Source organism: Folsomia candida, unplaced genomic scaffold, assembly GCF_002217175.1.
Source record: "Folsomia candida strain VU population unplaced genomic scaffold, ASM221717v1 Fcan01_Sc001, whole genome shotgun sequence".
Taxonomy (NCBI): domain Eukaryota; kingdom Metazoa; phylum Arthropoda; class Collembola; order Entomobryomorpha; family Isotomidae; genus Folsomia; species Folsomia candida.
Window position 1 is genome coordinate 19,212,727 of NW_019091193.1, and position 27,680 is coordinate 19,240,406.

Genomic DNA, 27,680 nt, shown 5'->3' on the forward strand with positions numbered 1-27,680 from the left:
AGGCCAACACATCGCCAAACAATTCCATCACCCACCATCCAACACAGAAACAACACAAGCACATAACACCAACTCATAATCAGCAATCATGCCACCACAAAAAAGGATACAGTTTATAATCGAAAGTAAAATTGCTAATGACGCAATCTTCCGCAATGACAGGCAGGTCCGCCACCTGCTACATTTTCTCGACTTCTCCAGCCCAACCATCCTTGTCCCACTGACTCTTTCGCCACGATGGGTTCCGAACCTCGAAAGCTTTTAAAGCATATGAGACATTTGACGAGAAATTAAAATTTCTGGGAAACTTATTCCATTGAAAATACGTGTAAGCAGCAGTCTTGGGTACCATTGTTTATTACGTATTACACACATATGCAATTTGAGAGGACTATACATGCATTTGGTGTCGGCCAAAAGAGCGTTAGCAAAATTTTTGTCTTGCGGGGGCTGTGTTGCTAATGTTGACTTTTAGCTTTGGTTGGCATAATCTGTTATGTATTGCGAATTTACATGCAAATACAACTCACGCTCCTTCTATTCAAGAGTATCAAGTACTGCACTTGTCTCGATCTTTCTGACCATTAACAGAAGAGCGTATGCATACGTATGGTGTGATGGTGCTGTTCTTGGCTGTGTCAAAACGCTATGAAATCCTTTTAAATTCATTTCATTATATATTGTTGTGTGCCGTACATATTGTCTCGTCCAACTTTTCTCATCATTATTATTATCTGCCCATTTACCGTGCCATATCAGCTTGACAAGCGCATATGTTAATAATCTGGACGGTTCGTGACTAACCTGAGATCCAACCTAGCACACTCAATGGTCTTGTCTTGGCTGAATTTGTTAATCGAAATTTGCAAAAAGTCCAAAAGACGAGTTAAGAGTTACCCAGCACTAAACAAGAGTACAATTATTAACCAGTAATCTACATATACAAGCAGTGATGTGCTTGCCCACATCGCAGGATTATTGCACTTGCTTGTGGTCAAGATTTGAAGAGAGAAGACTATAATTTATTTTCATCGATCATAATCATCATCATCATCGTCATCGTCATAGCCATTTTAATACGAAGCACGTTGTTAATATTGTGACTTTCATTTAGTTAACGGATCACTTTTTCCTTCAGTTGAGTTCCATCAGTAGACAAGAAGAACATGACGTTGACATTTTCAATTTGACCAAAAAAAGTTGTCCACAAAAAAAGTAACTCGGATTTATCTTAGCTTATCATCACTTTTCTCGTGCACGAAAAATTTGGTGTCATCCAGAATGTCTTACAGCACATGTATACATGGGTTTTAGATTTCGAAATTATTGAACTTTGTATATGTGTATACTTGAAATTCTACCGTATTCAGTGCAGTGTTTTCACTTGCGAATGTGGTTGCTGTATGACAAGTGATTTTCTAATACGCAAAAAATTGTCTTTTGGATACTTCTCAACACATCGTCGTTTCTTACCACACGGAACAATATCATCTTGTTGGATTTGCATATTATGATGCATGCATTGTAATATGTGATTGAAAGATTGCACTTGACTAACCTCCTCCACCACCACCCACACACCCATTCTAATATTTGTTCATGTGCATGCCAAGAATGAATATGACTTCCACTGGAAAATACAAAGTGAACACAACCAATTTGTACAATAATCGCCATCAAGACGACAGTGCCAACAATTACTCAGCCCCTCGAAGACCCCATCGACCCAGCAGCAGCCATATCACTCGTCTCAGACCATCCGTCGAAAGAGACGCAACGGACGGGGAAGATGAGAAAAAAGTGCTCAGTCTCTCCGAGAGGATTAAACGACTAAGTACCTCTCGAGTGCTGAAGGACAACTCTGTCCTCACCCACAACAACAACGAGCCTTTCACGTACCTACGAAGTCCAACATCACAAAAGACCAGTGCTGGTGCAAGTGCTGTGAATATCAGTGCTTATCCAAAATCAAGTCACCCATCAACCTCTACCACTAGGACTTTACCCAATCATCATCACACAAATGGTGTCAATAAGACTGGAAGAGAAGTGATTTACGCACAGGTAGTAGTTGATCCCGAAGACCGAAAAAATAAGCAGAGAAATAAAAGAACTGTTCACCGTTCGTATAACAATAATAATTACAACAACCCAAACACAACCCAACCCACCAATACGACCAGTAGCAATACAACTCGTACTTCATTATTCAACCAGACAAAACCGCACGCATCGCCACGCACCAACACCGCCGTCAGGGCGTCTCAGGTCATGGGGAAAAATGTGACCACGGTTCTGCTCAACAGCAGCAGCGATGACTTACCAAGCTCGCTCAACATGGAGGAAAGAATTGGAGGCTTTAGTCACGACTCCCGATATCGGAGCAGCAGTTCTCCCCTCCTCGCCAGCAATGACGATTATTACCCAAAATCCCCTGGGATTGTGAAACAGCATCTGCAAAATGGTCACACAAATAATAGGAACAGGTCCAGATATGAAAACCATTACCAAAGACACTCCTCCGATTACCTCAATAGGCAGAGTGACGAGGATGACTACAACGACTACAAATTCAGAGGAAAGTACGAGATGGGGGACAATAAGCTGAAACGCTCCCCTGGTTTCCTCTCATCCTCGTACGGAGGTGGGGGCAGGGACACGGATAACTCTGACGACTTTTATTCGTACCAGCCCATCAATTATGGCGGAAAAAGCGCTAGCACAAACGTCATTGATGGTTATGGCTACAACAAAGCAAGAGCTAGTTACAGAATTGACGAGGAAGATGAGTACGACACAAGAACGTCACACAAGTTTGCGGACAGAAAGTCCAAAACGTTGGAGCGTGATAGCAGTTTCATTGCTTCCCGAAATCGGACAGAAGATTTCATAAATCGTAGCAAAACCTTGGATAACCGCATTTCGAGTTTAAGGGAAAGGTCATTGATGCTGAAGGAACAGAATCGACGAGAGCGTGGTGATGTGTTTGACCCGTATTCAGACCTGACCACATCTTACGATTTAGAAAATAGTCGGAACAACGCCCAAAATTCAAAAATATATTCGTCCAATAACACAACTACCGCAGGCAAATTTAAAGACAAGTCGAGTGGGTCAAGCAACATTTTCTCCACACTTTTAAGGAGAAACAATAAGAAAGCAGAGGCAAAAAATACTACTCAATCAAAGTCGACGTCCAACTTGAACATTTCATCTGCTAATACAAATATTAATAGTCATAACAAGACGACCACGAAACCACTTGAAAAGAAATCTGGTCAACATTCTAATTTCTTTACGTCGTTTTTGGAAAAGAAGCGAAATAAAAAACAACAAAACTTGCAGAATGCAGATTTGAAGAAAGGTCAATCGCAGGGAGTTCCACAGCCGAATACGTATCAGGTATTTAAATCCTACGCATTTGATTATCTCTGTTTCAGCAAGATGTACCACCCCCAAAACCTGTGCTCATTCCCAAAGGCCGTATCAATGTCTCGGACATGAGAATCTGGGCTCTAATATAAACGATACCAATAAATATCTTTTAGCAGATTTGAATTACGTTGGCTTTGCATCCATCGACATTTAAATTTGAAAGTGAGGCTTAATCCATTTAAACCATTTTATGTCCATTTTCGTCTCATGCAGGATCATGCATACATAAATATGCTCATACGTTGTAGATTATGGTGCATCAGTACAAAACTGGCTTTCATGTGGTTGTTGGTTGGTTAAAAGTTGTCGGGTGTCAGACAAATTTTATGATGATAGGTCATGTAGCAAAGTCGGTTCGAATTTGGTGTGGGCTTAAATTGATCTAGTTACTTTTTTGGTTTATGCTATGTGTGCCCTGATACATATAATCTGGTTTTAATCGACAGTTTAATATGCATGGTTTTTCAACAGTTTTGTTGAAATTAGAACCCATTGAGATAAGCAAATTAATGAGATGCACAGGCGGTTTAAAAATCACAAAAAATGCCACATGCATAACTTTATGATTAGTATATTCTTGATCATTTCAACATTGGGGCATAAAGTGGGCTGGACGAGAAGAACAATTGCGAATATTTTATGCGATATTGTAGCAATGGAGCACCTTGACCAATCTCTCTCTCTTTAAAAGTGCTTGCTTACAGAGTCCACCCATATTAATGACATGTGTGGGCATATAAGGAATCATGGCTCCTTTTTGAAGTCGAAGTGTAATGAAACTCAATCTATTAAATTCCGATAATATTCACCATATTTAAATATTTCATTCACTTTAATGCATGCTCCTTGGCCAGTTAGCTCATCTTGCATTGATTTGAAAAGCAATCTAAAATGCATGATTAGCACAATTATACAGGTTCATTTTAACTGTTTGAAGTATCAATGAAAATAAAAAGTAATTGAAAAGGAATTGATGAATAGATAATAATCATCATCACAAAGCAGATTTATTATTTACTTATGTAAATGCGTGTAAACAGGTGCATATAATAAAGGCTTGTATGCATGTGCATATAATATCCTCACATAACGATCATTCAGATAATAAACTCAAATGAAAATCTAAAAAAATCATGCGAAAAATGTGATGGTAGAAATTGTGTGATTTCCAGTCTTTTGGAAACTGGCCATCGGATCCTCCTTCGTTGTCAGTGATTGATTACTCGGATCCCCCTCCTCCCACTTTCAAGCCCTATTATGGAGAGAGTAACATTGACACTGAGGACACCTCTGCGCACGGAAGCGATATTTGGAAAAAGTCGTACGGCAATGACATGACCAAGGTGCGTGTGCGGCGAATATTTCAGTTTACAACTGCATACGACGTTCTCACTAATACCGATGAGCCATTCATTTGCCATTAAATGGACAGTGTAGCAACTAATCATCTTTGGTGCGTGTTTTTCCATCAGGTCAAGAGACGATGGACAATGCGAGAGCCTTCTAAGCCAAGCAGCATCATTAGAGAAGAAGAGGACTTGACCAGCCGCACCCTTGGACGGAAACATGGCTACACCTCCACCTCTGCAATAAACAACAGCAGTTCAATAGATCGCAGAAGAAATTTCGCCCAGGAACGAGAAGGGAGTTATGATCCCACGTTGTTGAAGCGAAATAATAACAGCAACATCGCAGAAGACGACCGTTTTCTGAAGGTCCCTGGAGCAATATCGTCCAATACAAGTGGAAAGTACACGACGCTGGATACTCGATACTCTCCAGAAAAAATCAGCTACAGTCCGCAAAAATATGACGAGTATGATGGATACGCCAATAGCACCATGCCCAAACGAGAAAAACTGTCTAAAGGTATCACAAAATAGCTTTTTTGCATGAAATAAGTTTGTAATGATCCAAATAATCTTTAATTCGGGATAATTTTCACTTGCAAGTTGGAGGAGTTGTCGCATATCTAAGTTATTCCCCTCACGTTATCATCGTCCACAGTCCATGTTTGTTTATTTTCTGGTTTCCTAATTTCCCAAGCACTGCATAATTGGAGGGAGAACGTGGTTGGGAAACATGCTGTATAAAGCAGTGGAGGCAATCGAATATAATTTTCTTATCTACTTCAGGCTACGTGGGCGGCGGATTTGTAGGACAGCCCAACAGTTCAGGAAGTGAAAGTAACAACACGTCTCGCTCAGTGTACCTCCACGAGCCAGCCGTCATCCCTGAGATGCCATTGCCACGAACGCTCGCCAACAGCGGTGGTGGTGGGGCCAGCCTCAGTGGACTGAGTGGGAGGAGAACTTTATCCAAGGACGAGATCTCCAATTATGTGAGCCTTATTTCTTAACGTATTTCTGTTCAAGTGGCCTGTGCTACGATTTCGTCACTTATTAGACCAATCAGAATGTATGAAAATGTCGAGTGCTTGACAATTTGGACATGTGTCCTTTAATTGATGCTCTCTGTCAGACTCTTGAAATTAAGGAGATGTCAATAATATGCAAATATTAGGAAATGCCAAAATCGTAGTGATGAGACTATACGAAAGCAAGGTTGACAATGGAATGAGAATATTGCTATGCATATTTGAGCATGTACTAAAACGTAGTCACACGTATTGTCTAATTTTTACTTCAATGTGAGAGAATAAAATTCTAGAAATTCAATAATCTCGAGGTGAAATGATATAAGGTACTTGACAGACATGCAATAAGAAGTATTCTGTGTACATTTTTACAGTCTGGATCCAGAAAGGAAGCAAAGCAACTGTCCCGTTCAATGTCAATGGCCCACCCTTGGGGACCTCGGTTCATTCACAACGAGATTGACTACAGTCGCAGCAACACCCTTCTCCCACCACGCCCTCCCTCCAGAAGGTATGTATTCGCAGTATTGGATATTATACATAAATTTCACAGGCGCGAATGTAATATAAATTCCGAGACAATAAAATTATTGTCCCGGAGTTTATGACATAAATTGTATGTATGAAGTTATTGATCTTTAATTAATTAATTCACTCGTCTAAATGTTTTTCTAGTCCAAGTGGCAGCCTTGGGATTAACTCTGTGAGGCAAACGCCGACAAGTTCGATTGAAAAATCCAGTCGCAGTCCGTCAAAGTCGTTCAGCAGCAGACCAAAGCCTCCGCTCCCTTTGGGCAGAGGTGGTGACAGGGGGGAACGTAAACAACCCGTGTCGTCTTCCTCCGTGGAGTCACTTTTGCGACAAACGCCGGATGAAGCCCTCCTGAAGAAGAAGGGGAACTCCAAGTTGGGTCGATCAAAGTCAATGTCCGTCTCTCAGTCTCAGAGGGAGCCGAGGGATGGGAAGGGCAGTCGATTCTCCACCTTGTGGTTCAACAAAAAGAATTCGAACAAATGATCAACTATTTATGCATGTGCTAGACATGTACTTCGTAAATACGTGCTATGAATTAACAACTCATGAATGAATGGTACTCACGATGAGATGACAAAATATTATTAAAATTGAGCTATAATTAAAAACAAACAGACAACCAACTCTTCCTCCATAAAACCAAAAAATTTATCTGTAGTAAGTAATACATACTTATGTACATAACTATAGCATGCAGAACGCGAGGCAGATTTTGCAAAGGACAATTTATTACACACTTATCTTGGCGTATCCTTGTTACATGTATGTACAATTGCAAATAATAAATATTAGTGGTGCTAATAACAAATGCGATACCGTTTCTTATTCATACTGCATCATTCATACATACATATAAATAGATAAATTTTTCTCTGCGAATACATTTTTATACTCCATTGAATAAATCCTGTGCATTGTTTTGTCGATATATGGAGAAAGAACTCACTTTCTCACTTTCTCTTTATATCTCCATGTAGAAATGTTTCTCATGGCAACTTTTTCAGGCTATATATCTCATCTTCATCTACTAGTAAATATTAGAATTATAATTAGTTATAACTCCACAGTATTAAAAAACGTTAATCTGGCCAAGGCCGTAAATACGACGAACCGTAAATACTGACAAAGTGAAAGTCAGAGTTGGAATGACAACCCATGGCCTGGCAAATATTCGAGCAATGTCAATTGCAAAAGACACGGTACTGCAATTACAAAATGATCATGTAACTTATATGAGGTATCTGATTGCATGTTTCCTTCTGTAAATTCGTATAGGAAGAAAAGCGCGTTGACAATCGAGAGAAAGCAATGTTGCTGTTCACTTTCCAACTACTTCTGGACAAGGGGTAATTACTGCCAATTACCAAAACGAGGAATATCTTTTCCTGTAGTCTTAAATTAACACTTTTAATTGTTATAAATAGCTACACAAATCTTACAGATATGTTGACACTGCAGCTTCACTCGCATCAGAATTTTCACTCAGCTTGGATCAGTACACAATTTGTGAAAATATTGACTTGAACTCGATTTTCATTGATTTTGAAGCATACTACAACATGCGATTTCAGCGTTACCCCCAATACTTTAAGTGATGAGCCAGCATAACATTTTTAATATAACATTTAATTGATAAATTAACAATGATCTGCACGATGTTAGGAAGATATCGGCAGGAGGAGCAACTGTGGGTGAAAGTTTACTCATGAAGTTGTCCAAAAAAAATGGTGGTCGTAATAATACTGGATCCAGTCGATTGCGGCGAGGTGGGCCAATGGCTGATGGAGATTTATTATCGGCCAACTCGTCTGAACCCCTAGAATTGAATATTTCGAACAATGTCAATCCCCGTTGTTGTAACAATGAGAAACTACTCAAGCCCATTTCAGGCCTAGAGTTTGGAAATGATGAAATGCGATATTTCGCAGACATTATTCAACGAGTATGTTAATACTACAATTAGTGTCATATTTATGTGTGCATATTTATATTGATGGATAAAAACTAAAATGTATTTCATAATGTGTTTGTACACAGGAAATTGTTGTACAAGATTTGGAGACCAAGTGGGATGACATCATTGGACTTGAAAACGCGAAAATGATTTTAATGGAGTCGATGGTTTACCGAAATGAATTTACAGAATTCTTTGGTGATGCACTTCCACCTTGGAAAGGGCTACTGCTTTACGGACCAGTGGGAACAGGTTGTTGCAAAACACTTTCACTCTTGACTGATGTTACAATGTTTTTTTTCTAAACAGGAAAGACAATGTTAGCAAGAGCAGTTGCTTCGGAATGTGGAACAACATTTTTTAACATTTCTACCGCTTGTTTGGTCAGCAAATGGAGAGGTGATTCGGAAAAGATGATGAAGGTGATCATCAAATAAAGCCATTCAAAATGTCAAGTCCCCAATCATTTTCATTACTTTGTAAAAGGTTTTATTCGACTTGGCTCGATATCACGCACCTTCCACCATATTTTTTGACGAGTTTGATGCTCTAGCCTCCAATCGTGACACGTCCAGTGAATCTGATGCGTCTCGACGCCTCAAAAGCGAACTCTTACAACAAATGGATGGGCTACTGACAAATTGTGAATCTCAGCCTCCAGTGTTCATTCTGGCTGCTACGAACCTGCCTTGGTTCGTTGATAATAATTTACGAAACTATATAGTCACACTAATATGCACACATACTCTTGTTTTATTTACCATACGATCCTCGACGTCATCGCTCTCATTACCAATAGCATTGCAGTGGTGACGTCGAGGGTCGTATGGTAAATAAATGGACTGTAATTGTACATATTTATGAGTCAAATTTTTTGAAACTTCAATTTTCAGGGAGTTGGACCCTGCTGTGGTTCGTCGATTGGAAAAAAGAGTGTACATCCCTGTTCCTAACACGCAGGAAAGGGCTGGAATTTTGAAACATCATTTTGCCAAAACGGCTCAAGGGGTTGCCCGAAATAGTAAGGGGAAAAATTCCATTGTCTGCAATCTCGACTTTGAAGCAGTTGCAAATGTATGTACATCATCAGATGCATGTTCCGTGGTTCTTAAGCATATTTGTATTCAAAAGTTATATGTGTAAAAAAAGATATTTTAAAGAAATCGGCAAATTATATCTGCTAATCAAACGCAGGCAACGGTCGGCTATTCCGGGTCGGATCTGCAGCATGTCGTAAAGGAAGCGGTCGTCTTAAAATTTCGCGAAACATTTCAAGACAAGAGTAAATTAAGTAAGTATACCTGAAAATTTTGACAGTTTAATTTCATAATGTCGTATTCTTCTGTTAGGGAAACTAATTATTGACTCGCAAGATGTGGCCAGAGCATTAAAAAATGTTTCGTCAACTGTGAAAGCTGAGCAGGATAAAAAATTTAAAAATTTGGAGTCCAGTTTTACAACATAGCCTGTTTGACATGGCTTATTTTTACTGCATGCATGAGTAATTCTTGAATGAACAAATGTTATTCGAATAAATGATATAATTTATATTTTATGCCCCCGTGAAGTGCAGAATGCACAATCATTTCCAAACTACAGAGCGTGCCCAGTATAACTAAATATGGAATTTGCATTGGATGTTAAATGTGTAATCCGAGTAATTCCGAAGTCTTCCAACGTTTTATGAGGGAAAGAAATTCATATGCACCTAAGATTTGTCAGTTTCACTTTTAAAAAAATGCATCTGGAAATTCTGAAATCATCATAAAAATTTTTGCATGGTGTAAACTCACTGCGATTTTTTGTCATTTGGATGACAAAAAATAAATCTTGCTCAACTTGACATACAATATTTGTATATACATACAGATAAATTATCTCGTATTAGCAGTGCACTGCTGTTTGTGATTTGTAAAGTGCTTTTATACAGCAGCTTACATAGTTAGCAACTTTCGTGTTATCTACACCACAGTAACAAAGTGCTGGAATATTACATATACACCTTAACCTTTTAAAAACGGATTCCACCAATAAGGTGGAGGGCGATTTCGATCTCTTGGCGACGGACTACACCAATAAGGTGTAGGGCAACTTTTTCTCGTTGGCGACGGATTCCACCAATAAGGTGTATGGTTACAGAATTCCGTTGAGACCGGGCTACATCAATAAGGTGTAGGAAAAAATAAAAATAAAATGACCGAGAAAATTTTCTCAGTTCCATTCTTTCCTCCTTATTTGTCGTTGGTTTTTCTTCAAGCCTGAACTAATTTTTTTAGAGTTTAGAGTTGTAGTTGTAGTGGGGGGAGGAACTCGGAGGAAGTGCATCAGAGGTCACGCCGCGCCCCCGAAAAATTATCCAACATTGGCGCTGCTAATAAATTGGTCGGCGTTGACCTCTGACCTGTATCATTTTGTAAATATGATACAGTTCATATTTTTTTTAAATTATCACAACGTTCTCTTTAGCTAATATATTCGCAATAGTGTCACCACCGATCGGAACAAGTCACAGAACACTGAAGGACAAAATTATAGCTAATAACTTGTTTAAAATATAAAATGCATCCCAAAATCAGTGTCATCAAATTGATGACATGAATGATGACGATTTATTCGTTTAGTTTATTTTTGTAGTACTATCAAAATCAAATCCGATCTTTTTATCAAAATTAATATCGTGTGTTCATTTGGTTCAGTTGCAATTTCATGTTAAAAATGTATTATGTTCTAATTTTTGTTGTCGAATCAGTTCCAGGTCTCTAATAAATCATAACTGCATCAGTAGAATATTCAAAATCGGTTTGCATTAATTCAGTCCCCAACTGATTTTATCACCGCCCCACAAGTCGGTCTCAATGGTATTCTGCCCCCCAGTAAATCCGCCCCCAAATGCAATAGAAACCATTTTTAATTCCGTTTTTAAATGGTATCCAGGTCAAAATTAATTAGTTTTTATAAGGTTAACATAACAGCCAATCTGATTTGATCTAACGATTTCTAGGTTTTTATCCCACGCCACACAGCGTTTTCATACCAGGTAGCATGAAAACTGTTTGATCTACTCGTATGGTGTCGCAATATTTTGTATTGCTTAATAATTGCGAAATACCGGAAAGTTCACATGTGTATTGTACAGTACAATTTGTACTATACAGAAGTATATTTCATAGAGTTCCTTCAGTTCAGTCTGTATTAGGGTTAAACTAAACTACATTTTTAACAAACCGAAAACAGACACAACATTAAAAAAAATTGTGCTATTCATATCAGAAATTACGTAAATTATGAGTTTTGCCGGAAGAATGGAAGACCCTGAAGACCGAGATTATACACCTCCTGACTTTAAACCTGAAATATTACTACTGGTCAGTGGGAAAAGAAAGTGTGGCAAAGACCATTTCACAGAACTACTTCTAAAACGGTAACAAAGAATCGGCCAAATTATTGAGATTTCGAGTGGTCATTTATCATACATAGAACATCTATGTGCGTATTAAAAAAAATACAAGCCATTTACAGAACGGAATTGAAATTCAATTTTCTTTTGTAGATTGGATCAAAAGGACGTTGCTGTGATGAGAATAGCCGAACCCATAAAATATTACTGGGCCCAAAAACATCAGTTAGATTTTAACAAATTGTTGGGCACAAGTGCCTACAAAGAGCATCATCGGTTGAAAATGGTAGAATGGAGCATTGAGGTGAGGTCGAAAAATAAAGGATATTTTAACGTCACAGCGATTCACATGGCAGACGGTAATTTCCAGTAGCCACGTTATTGACTTTTAATTTATTTCATGTCATCAAATTCAAAATTTGCAGGTATTGGAAAACCTATCTGGATTTGCGTCGACATCCGTCACAAACGAGATTACTTTTGGTTCTTGGAGAACTACGCTGACCGCATCAAGCGAGTAAGGATCACAGCAGATCAGGAAGTCAGGGTTGGACGCGGGTGGAATTACACGGAGGGAGTGGACGATGGACCATCTGAGTGTGACCTCGATGATGTTACGGACTGGGACCTTGTCATTCACAACAATGGAGACGAGCCAGAAGGGCTAGAACCATCTTTGGCTACGGTGGCTGGATGGATCAAATCCAAGCCGGGGTCATCGTCATCATCATGAAATGCCTTCAATATTAATCGAAATAAAAGTTTCAAATTTTCTCAGTAAACTTTTAATGGGCATAATTTTTAGCAAGTATAATTTGAACATCATAGATTATCCTATATCCCATCTTTAAGAAGCAGTTCCAGGGGGAAATGTGGGGTCATGCAATTCATCTAATTAATGGAATTCACTTTCTCCCGTGTAGTATAGCATAGTGCAATTTCGTAACACTTTGGAATATTTGTCATACAATTTATATTCATCCAACGCCATTTTTGCTGTTAACATTAATGTTACGATGACATAATTACGGTGCTTGTTAATTGATGAATTACTACAATGTACAGTACAACGATGTAATTTGAGATTTCCACAACTGCCCCATTTGGTGCGACACAAGCTTCCCTCTCCCAAGTAATATAACAAGCTGACAGTCCAGTCCATCGCTCTATGCTGCACCACGGTGTGTATTTTAGAGCCGTACTGTAGTAAGTAGCCTTTGCTGCTGCTACTGCTTGTGGTGGAGAATTTTGGCTCGAGCCACGGTGAAACAAGATCCCTTTTTCCCATGCCCACAACAAACACAAGGACTGAGCAACAATGACTTTCCTTAGGAGAGGGAACTTTGGGCCCCTTGAGGAACCAGCCAGAAATACAGTGGACTAGGAACGAGGGAACTTTGAGAGAATGGCCACCAACAACTAAATCAATTGCTTCTTCTGTGTTCTGCTTGCTTGTGCTGATGTGTGACTCTCAGTTTCGAATAGATTTTCCTTATTAGTTTGATTTCTGGTGACGTTCATGTTCCATTGGTCTTCGTCGACGAGATGATTCAGAGACAGAACAATAAACTAAAATAAGCTGGTTCACTATCAACTATTTCTTAATTTCATACTTAAATATTTCTAATATTTTAAAAATAGTTATTGGTCGGTTGAGTGGAGGTGTTGTTAAATATTAAATATGCCGTGAAATTATTATTGGAATTATTTGGAATAACCGTGATCTGACAGACTGATTTGGACTTGTAATATAAATTATACATGTAAAACCAACCGAATGGACCCAGAAATAGAAAGAATGGCTGATTGATAAGAAAACCAAGTTAAAAACACTTCACCTAAAATGTAAGTGTACAAAACCACGATTTCTTGACATTTAGTATTTAAGGACTGTATCACGAATGCGTAGTGGAAGTATTTCCCATACAGCCGATAGATATTAAATGTCAAGTAATCGTGATACCAGAGTTTTCCGTTGACTGCTAAGAGTTTAATCTAGTAAATGGTATTTTATAAATTTCTAAAACAGCGATTCTAATAGCTAATTGCTAGTAAGTGCTATTGATATTCCTGTGGTTATTAATTTAATACAATAATGTTTGGTTTGGTTTGATTTTTAACAGAACTTGTGGTGTGCGTGGACACAATTACTAAATCTCGACCAGTGTGGCATCTTCAAAACATATGTAAAAGGGTGAACAAGTTGACAGATGGATTCCCTTTTGAGGACTGAGAACGACCCACGAGCCCTCCTCCTTCCAGAAGCGGTCCCCGTCCTCCCAGCCGTCGACGTGGACGATGACAGCAGCTCTGATGACCTCCCTTCCACCGTTGACATTGCCGCCTTGATTGTTAGTCAATCATAATCATCACTACAATTATTAATTTTATTTAAATGATTATTACTAACTATCGTGTAGAGTAGGTTTTCTCTCTACACTTTGACTTTTCACAGTTGTCCTCAATTTACATTTTTCGATTTTAACTATGAGTGTACGACCATTTTCTATTTTCTCTAGGAACCAATAAATGACCAATTAATGATGCGAACATGGCGGAGTACATCATGTATGCCCAGAGCAAGGGTGAAAGTTTCCGAGGTCCCCAAAAAGGATAATAATGGGGTTCCCAATCGTTTAGATATTACATGCAATTCCGAAGAATCTCAAGAAGACTCTCCAGACTCTACTTCTGGTGACAACTCGGTGAGTAGAGTACACACTTTGAATATACAATAGATTTGAATAAAGACTATGTGCGTGTATGAAGATTACCTAATTTCTATAAAAAATCCAATAGGATTCGGATTCTAGCAGCAGTTCAGGATCTTCCTCATCTAATTCTTCTTGCAGCTCCAACTCATCTTCCTGTGATTCAGATTCTGAAAGCAATCAGTCCTCTTCCTGTACGTCAACTTCAACGCGTGGGGTATCTCTTTCTCAAAAAAGAGGAAACACTAACGTCACTTTATCCAATAAGCCCTTGCCACTGGTGCCAACCAAAGATCACAAATACAAGGACCATTCTGAGAGTAGTTCAAGTACAAGTAGTAGAACCAGAAAGAGTAAAAAGTCCTTTTCTGTTAATTATGAGCCTGGAAGTCTAAAACTGAAAATTGCGGCATTACGCGTTCCTGATCGTCGACAAAAATTGGATACAAATAGTTCATCCTCAAGAGAAAATTCACCATCAATTAGTTCCAGACATACCATCAATCAACAGGCATCTGAACAGATTGTTGGCAAACCGTGTGATTCATCAGTGGCTCCGGATCGTGAAATTGCGAAATTGCAACGATCTGCAGTAGTTCCAAGCAGTTCCAGTTCTTCTGGTATGAGAAATTCAGGGACAAGTCGAACAAGTCCAAGTAGTTTGTCTCCTCGTACATCTACTAGTGTTTTGTGTTCAAATTTAACCCCGTCAACACCTGTGATACCGAATTTAAACAACAACAATGTGACTGTAACGACGTTTAGCAGCAGCAACAGTGGTGGTAGTAGTAGTATTCCTGCGAGAGAAAGGGAGAGGTATCAATGTCCATCTGCCGTCGGGTCATATTCGCCGACTCTTTTCAACGCTGGATCTCCTGGTGATCAGCAAATGGATCCTGTACTCCGTGTACTATCCCTTCACAGAAATGCTGATTTGTCTATTTTCCCAATAAATCCTCAGTCCGCCCAACAGTCAATGTCTTCACTATGTACAAAAACGAGCAACGGCACTCCAGATTATTCGATTATGACAACCCAGGGCTCTGCTCAAAACATCTCTTCCACCACGTCGTCAGTTAGGTCTTCGAAACGACTATCAGCTCAGCGAAGATCCACAGAGCAATCTGACGACTTTGATGGTTGGGAAAATAACACAGATACCAATGATGCAGTGATGAAGGCAATTCATACTATCGATTCAATGGAAATGGATCCACCAGAGAAATCTTATTTAAACTGTAGATCTAAGAAAAACTCGCATAATTCACTGCTTGAAGTATTGAAATCGTCTGTGTCGCCAACGGTTGGTGACCTTTCGGTTAAGAGAATCAGCGGACCTTTAGACTCCACATTAGAAAAGTCTAATAAGTCTACTGCAGCTGTCGTTTTGCCTTCTGCTTCTTCATCTCCTCCTCCTCCTCTTATTTCAAGACAAATTGCGCATCGAGAAAAAGTGGTTCAACAAGTTATGATGACAACTCCCACTAATGCACCCAAGATGCAACATTGTACTCCAAAAAAACGTATGTCAAATAGAACTAAATCAACAGTCCCTTCTTCCAAGTCTGGTATTGTAGATGAAAAGCAACACAATCACCAACACCCCAACATTAACCATAATATTGCTAAACTCGCAGATATTACAGCAAAACCGAAAAAGACTAAATTGACTTGCCTTGTGACCTCACTTAGTCCGAAGAATAAGGCAAAATTCAATGGTGATGTAAACAAAACCTTCCAATCCTCTGCATATGAAGTAGCTGGTCGTCATTCCTCATCCGCTGCCAAAGTTTTACATTCGTCATATAACGGGGAAGTAAAAATGCCACCAATGAATGGACTCAAAGGAAGAAAAAAGGCCAGCACCACTGCGGCGAATAATAATAATACCAACGGTGTTGTTAGTGAATTTTACGCCGCCGTTCCATCAGCGATGCCTGTCAAGACTAAAGCTGCAAAAAAATATATCCCAGAAGAATCTGAACTAGTCATGTCTGCTCCTTCTCAGAGTAAAAGTAACAAAACAAGCAAAAAGTTATTACTAAAAAATGATGACAAAATAACGCCGCCTGTGCTGGTCAAGACGATTAAGAAAAAATCAAAGAAACAACAAACTAAGGAAAAAAAGAAGAGAAAGAAGCGGTTGGGACTCTTGCAGCCGGAAATAATAAGCTTTTGTGAAAAGCTATTGGCTATCAGAATCGGCTCCAAATCATCCAGAAAGGGCCCAAAGCCCACCCGACCAGCCACGTTCAAAAAAACAATTTTTAAAATGACGAACAATACTGCATTATTTGGTCCGGCAAGATCAGGAAAGCCTGTAAGAATTCAACAACAGCTACCTGCAACTACTGCGTCAGGACGAAAACAAAGGAAAGCAGCCCATCCTGAAATTTTACAATCCAGTAACCACAAAAGAAATACATCTGATAAGAGCGAAACTTCCAGCCATCTTCCTCTTAAAAAGCGTCATCATAACGCCACACCTTCCATGAGTCAAGGAATCAAACCTGTGCGTCACAGTTTTGGAGAAAAAGGCATGATTTGCGGGACTGGATTTCTTACAACCTCCACCTGCTCCCCTAAGAAGATGAACGAAACCTTTCAAAAACTAGGAGAGAATAAGGATAAAGTAAGTTGGGAGCAGGCAGCAGGCAACAGAACGAAGCCTCAACTCAACTTATCTCCAGATATCACGGAAGCAAGCCGGCGCTCAGTTCGTATGAGGAAGCCAAAAAAATTGGACATTGAGTCAACAGTTTTATCTGATAATTCCAAACAGGTCACGAGCTCCTTCCTTGTGTCTTCTCCCTCTGGTCGATCGCCAAAAAAGAAAATTGTACAATTCCAGACCATTTCTGTTGCTGCAAGTAATAATGAAGAACCCACTACTAGTATTAGTACACGGACAGAAAAGGTTACCCCATCATCACCACGGTTGTCACCGGTCCGGGTAAAACGAGAGCGAGAACAAAGCCCTGATATTGGAGATCTCGCCGCCGTAATTGTCAAAAAGCAGAAGATTATTTCTTCGTCTAAGAATAACAAGTCAGCAAACATAATTAAGGAGCAGAAAAATGCTACGGATGCTTTGCAATTATTGGACGACATCGCATCTATTGCCCGAGTGTCTAAAATCTCTCCTACCTCATCACCCTTAACAAACCAAACACAACAAGGTCCCAAAAAACGGAGAAAGGTCAACCGAACTGGGTTTCCTAGTGTACGAAAGAAAAAGAGGTCCTCAATATATTTGCACCAATTTCACAATTCAAATGGGATGGATGACCCGGTGATTCCGTCGCTTAAAATAAAACAGGAGGAACCGTCCCCACCTCTCGTCATCGGAGACAATACTCCAACAACAAAGAATAAAATGAAGAAACAACCGTTGGACAAAATTAAAAGACTGTCAAATGTAACTTCTTCATCACGGTCTGTAATCCTACCTACCGACTTTACTCCCACGTTGACAGAACGAGTTAAGACTAGAAGGCGTCTGTCTCTTGAAAGTCCCGTTACCGAGAAATCTCCAAATATTGTGCCTGGAGTTTCTCCAGCTTTGCTTAATATATCAGACCCTCCAATCATTGTGCCCGTGAAAACCAACTACTTGCCGGCTGGACTACTGTCAAATTACTTTAAAGTTTTGGACTCTACTTTGGAGCGACCAACTCAACAAGAGACTATTTTTCCTCCGCCTCGTGATGCTGAATCAGGAAATGTCGCACGGACCACCAGAATTGATTATCTACTTCCGTACGATATGTGGTGCTTGGGGGTTATTAACGCAAATAGGAAGCATGAAGAATGGAAGGCAAAATTACAGATCGAAACAGAAGCAGCTGCAGCTGCCCTTGCTGTCACGAAGCGAAAACCACAGGTTGTTGTTGGAAGTGATGCTAAGCCAAAGAAAGCTAAAATGCCGACTGAACTTCCGCCATCCTGGACGTTTAAAAAGATTCGACAAAGCAAGTTTATTAATTATTCATTTTGTCATTTCGTTGCCATATTATTAAACTTGGAATCATTTTTAATGAACCTCACGTGACTTTTTGCAGATGCATATTATGGAGTGAATAAACCTCAGTCAGAAGCAGAAGTGGATCAACTATGCACCTGTCCTGATGGGGATGTAAAATGTGGGACAGAAGACTGCTTAAATCGGTTAATGTATACAGAATGTCCACCTGCGTGCGGTGATAATTGTTTGAACAGACGAATACAAAAACATGACTGGGCTCATGGGATTAAAAGATTTCTAACTCACGAGAAAGGATATGGAGTGAAAACGAAGGAGGAAATCCGCAAGGGCGAGTTCATTCTTGAATATGTTGGAGAAGTCGTATCGGAAGCAGTGTTCAAAGAAAGGATGCACACAATATACATTAATGACACACATCATTACTGCTTACATCTTGACGGGGGGTTGGTGATTGACGGTCATCGGGCAGGTGGTGAAGGTCGTTTTGTAAATCATTCTTGTTCTCCAAACTGTGAGATGCAAAAATGGTCTGTCAATGGTCTGTCAAGGATGGCGCTTTTTGCTCACCGAGACATTCATCCTGGAGAGGAACTCTCCTATGACTATAATTTCTCCCTTTTCAATCCTTCAGAGGGACAGGTGAGTAATTTTATATGCTTTCCAACTACTATTTTACGGAATTAAATACATCGTTATGTTGTTAATACTAATACTACTGTAATTATCTCTCCTAGCCATGTCATTGCGGTAGCGTTGATTGCCGAGGAATAATTGGCGTCAAGTCCAAGCCTGGCAGACATGATGCTTCAAAAGCGGTCCACAAGAAATCCGCCGAGAAAAGGTGGAATATTCTCAACGCTATAAATCTGTCTCAAATTGATCCAAGTAAAATGAAACCTCTGTTAAGGAGAGAAAAGATGTATGTTCGGGTAAGTTCAACTTTGTCACAATATTTTACAAACAGAATTTATAATTATTGCAGCTGTTAATAATTTCACACTAACAATCCAAATGTTTACATATTATTTTTTTCAACAAAGGATCACCGATGTTTTCTCTTACGAAATTATGAAACGGTATGTAGATACTATGAATAATTCTTGCTGGATTATTAATTTAGTGAGTGATTTAAATTACTTACATAATTGCTCCATTTTAGATGCGACGCATCAGATCGGGTTCAGGAAGAGAAAGTAAAACGAAGAGCAAATTGGAGAAAATTATGACGAGTTGGGCGAATCGATATAGATGTGGGTCAAATAAGAACAAATCTCCTTCGGTAACTGATTGCGACAAGGAGTTGGTAGATCAAGTTAGGATTTGCCAGATTTTGTACGAGCTTTACTTGAAGTTAACGACGTTCAAAGGTATGATTTACATGTTGCATTATAATATGGATGAAAACTGCATGATGCTTGTTTATAATGGGTATTCTGTCGTCGTTAAACACAATCAAGCATAATTTAAATATCTGTATCACAATTTTTTGTGTTTTTTATAGATATGGACGGCAACTTAATTTGTAAGGAGTTTATGGGGCTCCCTCAACAACGAAAAGGATCGTTTTCAACAACACCGGCTGAAAATAAGGTCGAAGCATTTGATCTTACTACCCTTGGAAGAAAGATTCTCCGAGGTGAATACAAAAATTTACAAGCCCTGGAGGCTCACCTTGGAATAATTCTAAGTGCAACTACTGGAACTGATAAAGACAAACCATTGTCGAAAGCAGCAGAGAAAGTGAAAAACAAGTATAAAGAGTTCAAATCGAAAGCAGTGACTGAGCTGGATCCTTTTATCACCGTCACCAGCACCACCACAGGGAGGCAGGGATCAATGATTAACTTACCTGCGTTGTTGGATGCAGACCACTCAGGAGACGATGGAGTGATTAGATGCATCTGTGGATGTATTGACGATGAAGGGACAATGATTCAATGCGATAGATGTAATGTTTGGCAACATTGCGATTGTATGCGAGTACCACTGGCTAACAGACGGACGACACAAAATTACAAAAGCAGAAGGAAAAATGCGTTTAAAAACTCTCCCCACAAATTTCAACCACCTAGACCACAAGGAACATTAGTGCCAATGAGTTCAAGGAATATCTTGAATCATTCATATATTTCAGAGGAGGATGTTGTAATCGACAACATTGTTATCAACGTGAATGAAGAGTTACCTGTCCACGACGAGGATGACTCAAATTCAAATAATAAGCTGTGCGACATCTCATGTGATGAAGAAATTGATATTTCAGAGATGGAAACTCAACGGATTGATTTAGACGAATTGGCTGTTTGCGAACCTCTTCCAGTTATTCACAATGGTGGTGGTGATGAAGACCAGGAATCTACTGCCGCTGAACCTTCTGAGCAGCCCTACTTTTGTGAGCAGTGTCAGCCACGAGAAGTAAATTTCGAGATTCCCTTGTTAACGTATGACAAAGAACCGGATAAGACGTATTTCAAAACCTTGGTGCGAGAAGACAACTTTGTAATTCGAAAAGGAGACCATGTCTACGTGCTCAGAGATTATCCACCTGATCAAAAGATTGGTCCGGATGGGAAGGAAAAGACTAGACTAACCTACTTAACTGCTCCACCCCTGGTAATTCATATATACATTTATATCACATTATAATGCATGTTTCAATTATATAGTGTAATAATTAATTATAAGAAAAGAAACATTAATAGTCACAATCAATTATTATCAAAAATTAGGATCCTGAACAATGTGATATTGTTAAAGTTGAACAACTTTGGAAGCAAGCAAGGTATACAAACAATGCCATTCTTAATTTTACTGCACAACAGTTAACATGTCTATTTATATCATTATTTCCCAATTGTGTTTTAAAAATCCTATTTACATTTTCTTATTGCTTGTCATGTAGCGGAGCTTTTGTGGTCGGCTGTCACTATTTGCGACCAAAGGAAACCTTTCACGAGCCAACACGACGGTTTTATCCTAATGAGATTTTGAGATCACCTGTAACGGAATATGTTCCCATTGAGCTCATCCACGGTCGGTGTTGGGTTGTAGACCCTGCAACTTATTGCAAAGGGAGACCAATTGGTATGTGCTTCTTTAATTTTACATTTGGTTTAATGCTATTAAATATACTGTGTTCCATAAGTAAAAGTTGTACTCTATGTGTAGATTGCCTTGAGGAGCACTTATACATTTGCGAGTTTAGGGTTGATAAGACTGCTAGGATTTTTAACAAAATTGGGAGAGCTCAACACACCAACATACAACCGTTTGCGTTTAGATTTTTTGAGACAAGAGTAAAAATACAGAGGAATGTTCATGTAAGTTACGCAGATGCATTTCAGATAAGATTATATCTTTATCATCTGAATTTGCAAATTTTATTTTTGTGTAGCCACATGGTCCACCAAGTCCAGATTTTCGACAAAAACCCATCATTACTCAGGCCACCGTAGATCGGGACAAAGGTCAATCTAAAAAGTCAGAAGGGAAAAAAGGAAAACGCTCACTTAATACTTTGGAGCGTCTCAGATTAAGAAAAATGGTATGTTTCATTGCAAGTTTGATATTTTCGTACGATTTCGTATACTTGAGTAATACTTCCTCGTAATACACATGTTCTATTTATTTGTAGAGAACAAAACAAGCGGATCGGCTGGAAAGTACTTTGTCTTGCCTACATAAAAGAGTACCGAATTTCTTTTCTGAAGACAAAGTAGACATGTCTGGATTGCTAATAAAGGGAAGAAAAAAGACTACAAAAAAGTTCTAATCATCTCAACAGCCATAACAAACTAAAACATGCAAGTAATTGGTTACTTATTATAGATTTTATATTATAGCTGAGGACTTTGCCAACGGATTATTTATTTAGCTCCCTGATTTTGACTTTGAATCTTAGTATACGTTTTCTTGTTAATTAATAATTTTAATTTAGTTCCGACAAATTGACTTTTTCCTAATCCATTATATGTTAACCGTGTGCAAGTGTTTATATACCGACTCGAATAGAAAAAAATTCGTAAATGCGCTAGAGGTTGTTGTTATAAAAAAGAAACATGAAACGAAAAAATAATCGTAATGTTAAACTATGGGTACTATGAACTTACGTACAAGAATTCCGATGAAACTAATGAACGAGAAATTAATAAATGTACAATAATATTAATAATTGTTTCTCAATAAATTGCCATTCTGCTGTCTTAAATTGCTAAATAGGTCGCAATGTAAAGATTTGAAATAAAATGATTTTTAAATAATGTAAACGCATACATTTTGTTTTCCGCTAATTTATAACAAGTCTTTTGTATTCATAATCGTTTTTTTTTTAATTTTTAAACAATATAAAGGGATTTCATAAGATTGCATTCGCACACATTATTATGTACATACCATCGTAAATTATTATCGATCAGTTACAATAAAATTGATTCCCAATAAGAAATATTCCAAATAGTGTTGAATCAAATTACTATCGAGTAAAGTTTACGTATAAGAATTTAGTCTAAAATATTTACATTACAACAACATAACGATAGCTAGCTAATCAATCGTTCACAGGTTTATTTCTTCGTACATATCATACATTACTTACATATATAATTCATTATAAAATTCAATCAAGTAAAACTTATACACGATCGAGGAAGGTCATGCACTAATAACTACTGTTCATTCTAAATTAATATGCAGTGACTTACTAAAATAAGTAAACAAGTATAAATCTCTCCTATCCCAGTGGGCGAGGTTATGGAGATACTTAAATCGGAGTCCAGAGGTTTTGTGCATACTTTTTTTGAACGAGCAGTAGTATATTGGTGTGTATTTTAAAATACTGCGCTATCTACTTGAGGTATGAATATAGCACTGTTTTTGAACATATATAACGCCAAACAATGTCTGCAGTCCGCACCTTCTACTAACATTAGTAACATTTCTTTCTAAACAAGCTAACAAACTGGACAAATCGTTAAATAGTTCACATCAGTCCGATAAAATGTACGCAATAGAATCATGCTCTGTTTTATACACATTTCCCAAGGGACATTTTTTCTATTACAACACATGAGTGAATTATAAACTTTACTATTTTTAGGCGTGGATTAGTGAGATTGTTATTATTATTTTTTACTCTGTAACCTTAATTGTCACGGATTTACTTCATGTCTGCTTATCTATCTTATCTATTCTGCTTGATTCGTAATCCATTTGGCCATATTCTCCATACTTGTGGAAGGCATTACAATTTTTTATTTACGACAAATTTAAATTACACTTTGCATTAAGCGTTCGTCAGGTTGTAGAAAATGGTACACATCAATAATTTTTCAAACTCGTCTTTTCACTTCAAGCATAACTTCGTCCTGGACGCTCGAGTTATCGCTAGGGTTCGATGTAGGTTCCTTGTCCATGGCCAAGTTTCTCGTGTAAATTGGAGCATGACGTCCTACCACGACGTCTTCGTTTATATGTACTGCAGTGACATCTGATCCCGGAATTTCAAACATGGGTTCAAGCAAAATCCCTTCTAAAATTGCTCTCAACCCACGGGCTCCTGTTTTCCTTTCCAAGGCTAGTCGTGAAATTCCTCGTAATGCATCCGATGTAAATGACAAGTCAACCTATATTATAAATTTATTGCGTATAATAACATATACATACCAGTAGGTAAAGTGGTTAAGACGGTAACGTCGTATAATAGAATTACATACATTATCCATTCCCAACAATCTTTGAAACTGAGGCACCATTGCGTTCCTTGGCTCCGTAAGTATTCTAACCTATTGAGGTAGAAATAGTTGCACACATTAGAAATAGTTAATAATAGTTGCAAAATTAACAATTAACAATAGCAATATAATTATTTTAATGACTCAGACTAACCAACAAATCTTCATTGAGTGAATGGAATGGAACTAGAACTGGAAAGCGACCTACAAATTCCTATACAAAAATTAAGAAACTCGAGTTTGTACAGATAGACAGACGGACTAAATTAAGATTTAAAATTTTCACATTTTCGACCGACAATAGCCATGCATACCGGTATCATTCCGAACTCAATCAAGTCTCTGGCTTCAACTTGTCTCAGCAGGGCGTCCATTTCTGCAAAGTCAGCAGCAGCACTTCCAATTCCCACGCCTGTCATATGTGCAACTCCAGCCTGAGAGGCTGCTCGTCGTCCTTCTGATCCTGAGGTAGGGACACCAAAACCAAGGTACTGTGCAAATGAAGTAATGACATACATGGAGTGATTAATTACGAACAATTTCAAAGATAACAAACTGAACAAGATTAAAAGATATTTTAAAAATACGTAATATAGATTGCATTAAAATTATACCTTTTCATTTTTTCTTCGTGATACGATGCGATCGACTCCGTTGAACGCTCCGGAAGCTAAAAAGCGTATAATTATTCCAATGCAACGAGTAAAATTAGGAATATACTGGATTACTTACCAACAAATAAAATGTTGGTAGTATCCACTTGAACGGATTCGCCTCTTAGTTTTCTTGGGGCATTTCGCTCAGGTACATTGACAATAGTGCCTTCCAACATCTACATGATTGCAAAATTAATTAAAAATTTGGTTCTAAAGCATCGACTATCTGATATTGTTAATAGGTCACGCCCGATTTATATATGTATGTATACAAATTTTCGCCTTTGGTAGCAGTGTAACATAATAACACGGTTGGATGGAACAGATTGGAACAATTACCCCATCGCATACATGTTATTGAGCTAAGACCGCCGAACGAAAAAATCTAGCGTTACTTATTATAATGTATAATAATGCAATTTTACGGCTACCTTTAACATCCCCTGCTGAACGCCTTCCCCTCCAACATCTCTAAGTTGATGAATACCCGGAACAGCTCCAATCTTGTCTACTTCATCCAAAAACACAATTCCTGTTGACACCCAAACAAAGACACACAAAATTACAATAAAATGAAGATGAAAATGAAATAAGATGATATAAAATGAAAACATAAATTGTTTACTCGCCTGATTGTGCCCTTTCCACATTATAGTTGGCATCTTGAAGCAATTTAGCAATTACAGACTCGATATCCTCACCAACGTAACCTGCTTGAGTTAAAGTTGTACAGTCACAAATTGCAAAAGGCACGTCCAAGCACAATGCAATAGTTTGAGCCAATAATGTTTTCCCACACCCAGTTGGACCTATTTTGTTACAGCAGAAATTCTCGTTAAATTTTGAAGTAATCGCGCTGTGATATTAACAAAATAATTAACAAAAAATCTGCATAACACTTGTTTTCAGTACACTTGCCTAGCAGGAGGATATTGGACTTGTCTAATTTTGGTTCTTGGTTTCCAGCATCAAGTATATCACTCCCGGTAACAGAACTACTTCCTCCACCTGGGGGTGGTGGTTGTTGTGGAGGGGACGATGGTGGTTGTCCATAAACAGGCCCCATACCAACGTACGAAGGTTGTCTCTGTCCCGGTCGACCTTCGTAATAGGTATCAGAATTAGCCCAACTTGGACCTAAGTGATTGGGATGCGTGTGTTGTTGTTGTCCCTGCGGAAATGCCCCCAATGAATTGTGTCCTCCCAAGCCACCCAAATGCAAGAGATCTAAATAATAAATACATATTTGACCATTAATAAATTGAAACTTCTCCTTGCAACAACACGCAAGGTGGTAATTTATATACGGTGTGAAAAAGTATTGGAGAGGTCGGTAAAACCATCTAAGTTCCGAGCGGAAGCGGGCTCCGTTGACGACTTTGTTGTAGGTGTTTGCAGGTTTACGCTGAGCCGCTTATAATGATTGTAGACAGCCACCGATAACACCTTTTTCGCTTGCTCTTGTCCCACTACATGACGGTCCAGGTACCTGACAAATTATGGATATGTAATTGTTGTATAGTGAAATACAAAAAGTATACTCAAATTTCGCGAGTATTGGCATTATCAATCGCAATAATAAAGCAAATAAATTATTTACTCAAAAATCTTCTTGGGAGGCGGAGGTTGCTTCTTGAGGTTGACGTTAGGGTAAGCATAACGACCGCCGTTATTGGGAATCTGTTCTGTTGCATCCGGCCTCAAAGTTTCTCGAACCGTTTTACGGCCATCATAGTCGGACAATACCACAAAAAAATGTTGGCATTTATCACATTTTACAAATCTTGTGGATGCTGTGAAAAAAAAAAAATTATTATATTACTCATAATATTGTAAGACTTTAGTATAAGATATATGGATAATTACAGACAAACGTCTCCACATGGACACAAGGGTCGCCGCATTTTGGGCAGGTTAACCCATCCCGACCGGATGTCGAGCCTCCTCCTCTTCCAGAACCAGGTCCACCACTTGATCTTTTAATATCTTGAGATTTCCCTTCCTGTGGAGGAGGTGGAGTCGATCCAGATCCACCAGGAGGGTTTCTAGCACTTGATTGTTGCGAAAAGTCTACAAATAAATGTCACGTACATTAAGTAACTTAAGTATATCATTCAAACGTCTTAAATTATTATTGATTAAATCGATTATTTTTTACCATCAATTTGATTCCCAGCAGAGCAAATATGTCGAACAGGAAACCAAGCAAGACCGCCGGAAAAAATACCCTCAGATGCCTCTGGCAGCGAGTATATCGAAACCGATTTTAAGGGTAGAGTAGGCCTGTTAGGACGCAGAAGCGATGTCAAACGCTGACTAGAACTGAAACGTATTCCCCCAAGACTTCTACATTTCAGGATTCGCCGTGATGTCATCATTTAACTTGAACTATATTACACGGCAGAGTGTGTGATTTTGCTTCTTAGTAGAGACGATAGGTCAGGATACAGTTTTTGAATGGTTGAAGGGTCAGTAGTTAGGTTTTTGCTCAACGTAAATAAATTCAAATTTTTTATCTGGGTGTCTACGCTGACTATACGTACAAAAACTGTTGTCTTTCTGAAAATGACAAAAAATATACTGAAAATGAGTTATATGTTAGTAAACTAAAGTGGACATTATTTTAGTTTTATCAATTTAGGCTGATTTGTAAAATATGGTTGGTATTTTTTTCACGGTTCAAATATTTTGAGATCAATTGCTGTTGCTCAGAGCAATTATTTTAAATCGTTATCTACTCGAGTATTTATAATGGGTTTTATTTCACAATTTTGAGTTACTTTCGTGGTATGTTTGAGTGCGAGTGACATTTCAAAGTCTAGGTTCAAAGTTTCAAGGTTCTGTTCATAATTACGATATTTTAAGAAATATATAGTTTCCTTTTCAAATATAGTTGTTTAC

At 38.5% G+C, this 27,680-nt stretch overlaps 5 protein-coding genes across 9 annotated transcripts; 4 read left to right on the plus strand and 1 right to left on the minus strand.

The window, feature by feature from the left end:
* The first annotated feature begins 675 nt into the window (after positions 1 to 675).
* Positions 676 to 7,155, plus strand: LOC110841781 (GATA zinc finger domain-containing protein 14). The gene is made up of 6 exons (XM_022087479.2): positions 676 to 3,402; positions 4,608 to 4,778; positions 4,908 to 5,304; positions 5,571 to 5,776; positions 6,187 to 6,323; positions 6,488 to 7,155. Exons 1-6 carry the CDS (start codon positions 1,600 to 1,602, stop codon positions 6,828 to 6,830), a joined length of 3,057 nt encoding a protein of 1,018 aa, XP_021943171.1. The 5' UTR covers positions 676 to 1,599; the 3' UTR covers positions 6,831 to 7,155.
* Positions 7,156 to 7,525: 370 nt separating this feature from the next.
* Positions 7,526 to 9,849, plus strand: LOC110843656 (katanin p60 ATPase-containing subunit A-like 2). Its single transcript, XM_022089665.2, has 10 exons — positions 7,526 to 7,546; positions 7,623 to 7,693; positions 7,789 to 7,938; positions 8,010 to 8,289; positions 8,385 to 8,553; positions 8,611 to 8,723; positions 8,788 to 8,993; positions 9,195 to 9,375; positions 9,496 to 9,592; positions 9,651 to 9,849. The coding sequence occupies exons 1-10, from the start codon at positions 7,526 to 7,528 to the stop codon at positions 9,764 to 9,766; spliced, it is 1,404 nt and encodes a 467-aa protein (XP_021945357.1). The 3' UTR covers positions 9,767 to 9,849.
* Positions 9,850 to 9,999: 150 nt separating this feature from the next.
* Positions 10,000 to 12,481, plus strand: LOC110852780 (probable phosphomevalonate kinase). 4 transcript variants are annotated; one of them, XM_035859152.1, is made up of 4 exons: positions 10,000 to 10,336; positions 11,261 to 11,722; positions 11,852 to 12,057; positions 12,124 to 12,481. In XM_035859152.1, exons 2-4 carry the CDS (start codon positions 11,586 to 11,588, stop codon positions 12,429 to 12,431), a joined length of 651 nt encoding a protein of 216 aa, XP_035715045.1. In that variant the 5' UTR covers positions 10,000 to 10,336; positions 11,261 to 11,585; the 3' UTR covers positions 12,432 to 12,481. The 4 variants fall into 4 exon arrangements, with proteins under 4 accessions (XP_035715045.1, XP_021956600.1, XP_021956591.1 ...); XM_022100908.2 differs by having other exon boundaries at positions 11,303 to 11,722; XM_022100899.2 differs by having other exon boundaries at positions 10,000 to 10,280.
* A 411-nt stretch (positions 12,482 to 12,892) lies between these two features.
* On the plus strand, positions 12,893 to 22,663 carry LOC110851509. The gene is made up of 14 exons (XM_022099319.2): positions 12,893 to 13,543; positions 13,822 to 14,049; positions 14,218 to 14,403; positions 14,498 to 18,380; positions 18,471 to 19,033; positions 19,129 to 19,323; positions 19,435 to 19,470; positions 19,554 to 19,761; positions 19,896 to 21,007; positions 21,124 to 21,176; positions 21,297 to 21,478; positions 21,563 to 21,714; positions 21,789 to 21,938; positions 22,029 to 22,663. The coding sequence occupies exons 2-14, from the start codon at positions 13,909 to 13,911 to the stop codon at positions 22,164 to 22,166; spliced, it is 6,999 nt and encodes a 2,332-aa protein (XP_021955011.1). The 5' UTR covers positions 12,893 to 13,543; positions 13,822 to 13,908; the 3' UTR covers positions 22,167 to 22,663.
* A 50-nt stretch (positions 22,664 to 22,713) lies between these two features.
* Positions 22,714 to 27,338, minus strand: LOC110851517 (ATP-dependent Clp protease ATP-binding subunit clpX-like, mitochondrial). 2 transcript variants are annotated; one of them, XM_022099338.2, is made up of 13 exons: positions 26,938 to 27,338; positions 26,646 to 26,849; positions 26,380 to 26,572; positions 26,120 to 26,268; positions 25,698 to 26,006; positions 25,409 to 25,588; positions 25,211 to 25,311; positions 24,856 to 24,955; positions 24,738 to 24,793; positions 24,438 to 24,614; positions 24,278 to 24,337; positions 24,106 to 24,174; positions 22,714 to 24,015 (listed from the first exon to the last, which is right to left on the minus strand). In XM_022099338.2, the coding sequence occupies exons 1-13, from the start codon at positions 27,155 to 27,157 to the stop codon at positions 23,722 to 23,724; spliced, it is 2,112 nt and encodes a 703-aa protein (XP_021955030.1). In that variant the 5' UTR covers positions 27,158 to 27,338; the 3' UTR covers positions 22,714 to 23,721. The 2 variants fall into 2 exon arrangements, with proteins under 2 accessions (XP_021955030.1, XP_021955021.1); XM_022099329.2 differs by having other exon boundaries at positions 26,087 to 26,268.
* Between the last annotated feature and the right edge of the window lie 342 nt (positions 27,339 to 27,680).

What these genes read in the sequence shown, in the direction of transcription:
- LOC110843656 (XM_022089665.2), top strand. Translation starts at nt 7,526, where the DNA reads ATGTCAATTGCAAAAGACACG. An exon ending in GCTGCTACGAACCTGCCTTG is followed by an intron (nt 8,994 to 9,194) that starts GTTCGTTGATAA and finishes TTCAATTTTCAG; the next exon opens with GGAGTTGGACCCTGCTGTGG. An exon ending in ACTTTGAAGCAGTTGCAAAT is followed by an intron (nt 9,376 to 9,495) that starts GTATGTACATCA and finishes AATCAAACGCAG; the next exon opens with GCAACGGTCGGCTATTCCGG.
- LOC110852780 (XM_035859152.1), top strand. Translation starts at nt 11,586, where the DNA reads ATGAGTTTTGCCGGAAGAATGGAAGACCCTGAAGACCGAGATTATACA. An exon ending in ACAGAACTACTTCTAAAACG is followed by an intron (nt 11,723 to 11,851) that starts GTAACAAAGAAT and finishes TTTCTTTTGTAG; the next exon opens with ATTGGATCAAAAGGACGTTG. An exon ending in AGCGATTCACATGGCAGACG is followed by an intron (nt 12,058 to 12,123) that starts GTAATTTCCAGT and finishes CAAAATTTGCAG; the next exon opens with GTATTGGAAAACCTATCTGG.
- LOC110841781 (XM_022087479.2), top strand. Translation starts at nt 1,600, where the DNA reads ATGTGCATGCCAAGAATGAATATGACTTCCACTGGAAAATACAAAGTG. An exon ending in ACGGCAATGACATGACCAAG is followed by an intron (nt 4,779 to 4,907) that starts GTGCGTGTGCGG and finishes TTTTTCCATCAG; the next exon opens with GTCAAGAGACGATGGACAAT. An exon ending in ACGAGAAAAACTGTCTAAAG is followed by an intron (nt 5,305 to 5,570) that starts GTATCACAAAAT and finishes TATCTACTTCAG; the next exon opens with GCTACGTGGGCGGCGGATTT.
- LOC110851517 (XM_022099329.2), bottom strand. Translation starts at nt 27,157, where the DNA reads ATGATGACATCACGGCGAATCCTGAAATGTAGAAGTCTTGGGGGAATA. An exon ending in TGTGGAAAGGGCACAATCAG is followed by an intron (nt 25,312 to 25,408) that starts GCGAGTAAACAA and finishes GGGTGTCAACAG; the next exon opens with GAATTGTGTTTTTGGATGAA. An exon ending in CACTCAATGAAGATTTGTTG is followed by an intron (nt 24,175 to 24,277) that starts GTTAGTCTGAGT and finishes CTACCTCAATAG; the next exon opens with GTTAGAATACTTACGGAGCC.
- LOC110851509 (XM_022099319.2), top strand. Translation starts at nt 13,909, where the DNA reads ATGGATTCCCTTTTGAGGACTGAGAACGACCCACGAGCCCTCCTCCTT. An exon ending in TCAATCCTTCAGAGGGACAG is followed by an intron (nt 19,034 to 19,128) that starts GTGAGTAATTTT and finishes TATCTCTCCTAG; the next exon opens with CCATGTCATTGCGGTAGCGT. An exon ending in ACTTAACTGCTCCACCCCTG is followed by an intron (nt 21,008 to 21,123) that starts GTAATTCATATA and finishes ATCAAAAATTAG; the next exon opens with GATCCTGAACAATGTGATAT.